Source organism: Vanessa cardui, chromosome W (assembly GCF_905220365.1).
Source record: "Vanessa cardui chromosome W, ilVanCard2.1, whole genome shotgun sequence".
In the NCBI taxonomy this organism is placed as follows: Eukaryota; Metazoa; Arthropoda; class Insecta; order Lepidoptera; family Nymphalidae; genus Vanessa; species Vanessa cardui.
In genome coordinates, this window is record NC_061153.1 from 6,412,863 (window position 1) to 6,418,859 (window position 5,997).

The 5,997-nt window shown below is 34.1% G+C and overlaps 1 protein-coding gene across 1 annotated transcript; it reads right to left on the reverse strand.

Moving 5' to 3' along the window:
• Positions 1 to 4,761: 4,761 nt before the first annotated feature.
• On the reverse strand, positions 4,762 to 5,484 carry LOC124542509. The gene has a single exon (XM_047120451.1). It carries the CDS (start codon positions 5,482 to 5,484, stop codon positions 4,762 to 4,764), a length of 723 nt encoding a protein of 240 aa, XP_046976407.1.
• Between the last annotated feature and the right edge of the window lie 513 nt (positions 5,485 to 5,997).

Sequence of the window (5,997 nt, forward strand, 5' to 3'; positions counted from 1 at the left end):
ATAATTCCCAATTGAGCAAATGTAATAGCATCTTCTAAAAACATTAATCTATCTAATAATATTTGTATACTATAGTCTATTTCTATATAAATTTCTAAAAAGTTTGATTTATTTTTAACTAAATTAGAGTTACTGGTAACATTGAGTAGAAATTTAGAAATTTTTAATTGATTATTGTTAATTTTTCTTACTTGATTACTGAAATCTTCAATTGCGTTTTTTGCTAAAATAAAGGAAGATTTTTGTGAATTCTGAACATAGTTTATACGATTCTTTAAATCTGTTATTTGTTGTTCGAATTTAATTGCATCATTATTATCTAAATTACCAGTAACGGCCTTAACTACTGATCCTAACCCGTCAATAAGACCACGTTTGGCTCTTATTGGAGGTGCAATAAATGTTAGTTTCTTATTTCTTAAATCTAAATTATAACTTATCTGATCTTTATATGTTGCATGCAAATGACCGGATTCTGAATGTTCTTCTGCTTCCTTAGCGCTGTTATATAACGATATTAATTTAATGGATGCTGATTTTAGTTCAGTTATGTTATAAACACTAACTAGTCTAATGAAATCGATTTGTCTTAAGATCCGTCCTTGTTTCAGTAACAGGATACCATTGTTATTATCAACTGGATTTATATTTATTGTGGCTGTTGTGTAGAGCACGAAGGCTCCTGCGATGATGACCCTGGAACAAGGTGAGGTCTTCGTAATAACTTAAAGTGGACTCTAATAGACTTAGAATTAGGATGGTTGCCTATTATTTCGGCTATGTTATTTGGGTGCAAATGGATTATTTTATAGGGTCCTTTAAATACCGGTTTCGTCTTGTCATTCCTAGCTGTTTTGGCTACCCGTTTATATACTTCTTCACCTACCTTGAATGCGATGTCTTCTGCTGCTTGATTTCTTTTAGCTATTACCTGTTCTTTATTCTTCGATGTTAATGCTGCTACACATTCTTGTATAGCTTCTGCATTACGCCTATGTTTTATAACATACTCCTGATAAAATTCCCTAGGATAATGTAGTTCTAGAGGATTCCTAGCCGTCGTATGTCCGTACAGTAGTTCGTAAGGTGTATATCCTGTTGTAGAGTGAATTGAATTGTTATAAGCTATGATAGCATATCGCATTAGAAGTTGCATTGGGTCATCTTTATTTGTCATTCTATTAATTCTTATAATTTCACCTAAAGTAGAATGAAGTCGTTCCACTGGTGAGTTCGAGTTAGGGTTGTAAGGTGTGGTGAAATGAATTTCAATGTTATGGGATGCAAAGATTTCTTTTATTACGTCATTGTCAAATTTACTGTCAGAGTCTGTAGTTATTTTATGTGGTAATCCTAAAACTGAAAATACTTGAAGTAGAGCCTCTGCAATATGAATACAACTCGTTGCTGTCAAGGGAATAGCTTGTGCGAATTTAGAGAAATCGTCTATTAATGTCAACAAGGTGGTACCTCCATTTGAGTATAAGTCCATAAATAGATGTTGCATTGGTTTTTTTGGTGTTTCAGTAAGTGCTGAAGGGGGTCGCAAAGGGTTCCTTTCATATTTGGCCTTAATACAAGTATCGCTTTGGTTGATATATTTTTGGATAACTGGCAGCATATTAGGCCAATGGTAATTGCGGTGTAACTGTTTATAAGTTTCCTGTATACCTCGGTGAGTCGTCTTACCTTCATGATATTTCTTAATAAGTTCCTGCTGTTCTGATTTGTTTTCAACTAAGGTTACACGAGAAGTACATTTAAAAAGCTTGGGGCCTCTATTATTGAAAACAGTTGTGTAAACTCTAGAAAAAGCGGGATAAAGTTCATCATTATAAAAATAACACTGGAAAACCCGATCGGCTATCGTATGCTCTTTTAAGAATTTAATTATTTCTTGTTCGGTATTGTTAATTGGTATAAATACGTCCTTAATAACAGTTTTGGAATTAGTCGATCTATTTTCTACTCGGTATGTTGACCCTGGTGTGGATCTAATGTGAAATTGTTTAAGCTGTCGGTCTATAGCGTCTGACAATATTGGGATTCCTCTATTTTCATTATCTAACTGAGTATGTGTAGTAGGAGCTAAGTCGTCCTCGTTATCTAAATTAGATGGGTTGGTACTCATAGGTTCCTCTGTCTGTTGATAATTGTTATCGTCAATGTGGTCGGTGTCTGCGTCAATTTGGTCAGTGTCTGCGTCAACGTTTCTCGCGTTATTAATTCGAACATTTTCAAAGATGTCGTTAATAATGTCATCGTTTTCATTATCATCAAAGTTAACCATAAGGGATTCTATGCTATTATGGAATATTTTAGCTCGAGAAAGGGCGTCAGCATTAGAGTTATGTTTTCCTTTTTTATAAACTATATCATAGTCATATTCAGCTAACTTAAGTTTCCATCTAGTTAATTTTGAGTTTGGATCTTTTAATGACATTAGCCAAGTTAACGGTCGATGGTCGGTGTAAATGGTGAAGCGTCTTCCATAAAGATAAGGTCGAAAGTAGTTAACTGCCCATACAACAGCTAACAGTTCCTTTTCTATGGTCGAATATTTTGTTTCAGTATCTGAAAGTGTCCTAGAAGCATATGCTACTGGTTTGTCAGAACCTACTCGTCCTTGTGACAGAACTGCACCTAGAGCTACGTCTGAAGCATCTGTTGTCAGAATAAATGGTTTGTCAAAGTCAGGAAACTGTAAGATTGGATCGTTCGTTAATATTTCTTTACATTTACTAAAGCAATCTAAAAATTGAGGTGAATGAATAACTTTAGCATTCTTTTTTAAGCAAACTGTCATTGGCTTCGTCAGTTTCGCGAAGTCCTTTATAAATTTTCTATAATACCCGACTAGACCTAAGAAAGCTTTTATGTCTTTTTGTGATTTAGGAAGTGGAAAATTTAAAACTGCTTTAATTTTATCCTTATTGGGTTTCAGTCCTTCGTCAGTCAACTCATGTCCTAAGAAATTTACATGTTTTTGGAGAAACTCTGATTTGTCCAATTGTATTTTTAAATTATGTTGTTTAAATCTGTCAAAAACTTGCCTAATTTTATTAATATGTTCTTGCAATGAAGTTGAAGCTATGATAACGTCATCTAAGTAAGTAAATACTCAGTCTAAACCTCTAAGTATATGGTCCATCAGTCTTTGGAAAGTACTGGTTGCATTCTTCAGTCCAAATGGCATTCGAAGAAATTCGTAATGTCCTCTTTCTGTCGTAAAGGCTGTCTTTTCTATGCCCTTCTGATGCATTTCAACTTGATGGTAACCACTAGCAAGATCAAAAGTTGTGAAGTATTGTGCACGTCCAAGTCTGTCAAGTATGTCATTTATATTGGGTAGGGGGTATTTGTCTTCTATAGTCTTGTTGTTAAGTCGTCTATAATCAATAACAAGTCTCCACTTGACCTTTCCTGATGCATCTGGTTTCTTAGGTACAATGTGTACGGGGCAAGACCATGGAGAAACACTATACCTAATTATTCCTTGACTTAATAAATTGTCAACCTGTTTTTTGATTTCCTCGCGTTGTTGGGGTGCGTGTCTGTAGCTTCTAACGTAAATAGGGGTATCGTCAGTCAGTCTTAACTGGTGTTTAACAGCATGAGTAAAAGTCAGAGGTATATTTTCTGAATAAAATAAGTCACGGTACTGAAAGCAGAGTCTATTGATTTCTCTTTTCTCTTCTTCATTCATATGGTCAGTACGAATTTTCTTTAAGTTTTCCCTAAGGTCTTTGTCTACATCTATACTATTTACTTGTACTGAGTTAAGTTCGAAACTTTCATTAGTTTTAGAGTTTACTATATAAGGCTGTAAGCGAAATGGTGCAATATTAGATATGATTTCCTTATGTGAATTAAAATTAATAATAGACATTTTAAATTTACCATCTATAACATTAACAATAGCAGCAGGTAATTTAAGACCGCTTGACCATAAGTAGTCATCATAAATGTATTGTCCATCCGTATAATTGGTTCTTACTGTAATTAACTTTTCACATTTAGGATCAATGCTAATTTTTTTTATAGGGTAATCAAAGTAAATAGGAAGTTCTGCCGTAGCTGTATATAAAGTTTTATTTTTTAAATCTATATTACTTGAAAGCACTTTTAATAAATCTAATCCAATTAATCCTTTATACTTAGGGTCAAAATCGAAAATGAGAAATTTATGGATAATGTTAGTATTAAATGCAGGAGGAAGAGGTAAATATACTACATGATTATGTTGTGTAATTGCATGTGCTGTCTTAACTTCGAACGGTTCATACTCCACAAAATTTTGAAAACCCGAATTGAAAATAACTTCAGGGGATATCATAGATCGAGATGCACCTGTATCGATAAGAAACTTACCTTTAAATTCCGGAAGCTCTATGTACGGAAGGTGATCTTTGTCCTGATGATTCAGCTTCACTATTTCTTTTCTTCTTGGATCTCTTCTAACTGAAAATCCTGTTGTTGACTTACCTCTTCATTATCACTATCAATAGGTTCTTCTGTAGCATCGTAATTACTTACTTGGTCCTGGGACATGGGATAGTAATATGGCATAGGATAACATGGATAAATATATGGGTGTGTACTAACATGAGGTGTATAAAACAACTCTTCAAAAGCATATTGTGGTTTGGCTTGCTTATTTACTGAACGCATTGTTACATCGGTATTATTTTGTTTATTAGTTTGTGGCATATTTGGGAAATTGCCTGAATTCCTATTAGGGTTAAAAGCAGGTTTATTTCGCTAGGGTAAAACTGAATTAACTAATTGTTGTCGTTGCACAGGGAAAAGACTGTTGCGTTGGGGAACATAAGTGTTAGGGTTAAACATCGGCATCTGTGGGTGATTAGGCAAAGCATGAGATTTAGGTGGATCAACCTTCGACTTGTTAGGAGCTGTTGATGGCATATTATTATTATGAGTACGACTACTATACTGAGCCCTAGCTTCTTCTTGTCTAGCAGCTGCTATGGCTAACTCTAACGTAGAGGGGTTGGCTATTCTAACGCCAATTGAAATTTGAAATTCTAATTGACTAATAAACTGATCTATAGCCATTTTCTCGTAATAAAGCTTATCCGGGTTATTGCCCACGGAATAAAGTATATTTAATATTTCTCTTAAGCGCTTGCCATAACATTCAGAATCCTCAGATTTATTACGCCTCGTACGCATGAGCTCTTGGACTGATTGAACTTCTGTTCTAGGATCTCCTAACCTACGAATTAATGCACCTTTAATTTTATCCCAACTATCTAAAGATTCCTCGTACATTATCGCGTCGATTGCTGCACCACTTAACCTATTTTTAATCATGCATACTATAATTTGATTCGCATTACCTTTAATTTCAATTAATTGCAAAATGTTATCAACTTCTTTAATATAAAAATTAAGATTTTTAGGGTTGCCGTCGTAACGTGGCACTAAATCAGAGATAACCTTATACATGTGGCTATCTTCCATTTTAAAAAAATAAACAAAATTAAATTAAATTAATGTAACTAAAGTATATAATATAATCGATATTAGATTATATAAGAGTCTATCGGCGATAATAGCCTAAAGACGAACATACAATGATTTTATTATTTTTATATATAAATAACGACAGGAAATATAGAAGGAGCTTGGAAGGCTTACCACGCTGCTTGCATCTCCCGCCGGGTCTTGTAAAGCGCAGGTCTCCTTTATTCCGGATTCCCGCCAGGTCCGATCGCCGTAAGGTTCTTCTTGGATAGCAGTAACTAACGATTGGAATCGTTCGCTAAAGTCTTATCGAGAAGATTTTATTCTCCAAAAAGACTATAGTGCCGCTATCCTACCGACTGCGCCACTTATGTTACGGTGTTCGGAGAAAGACTTTTTAAAAAAGTATTTATTTATTTAAAATTAACAAAATTATATATTTTATTAATTAATTACATTTGACTTATCTATCTAATGCTATTACAAGACTGATTTTAAATTCTAATATTA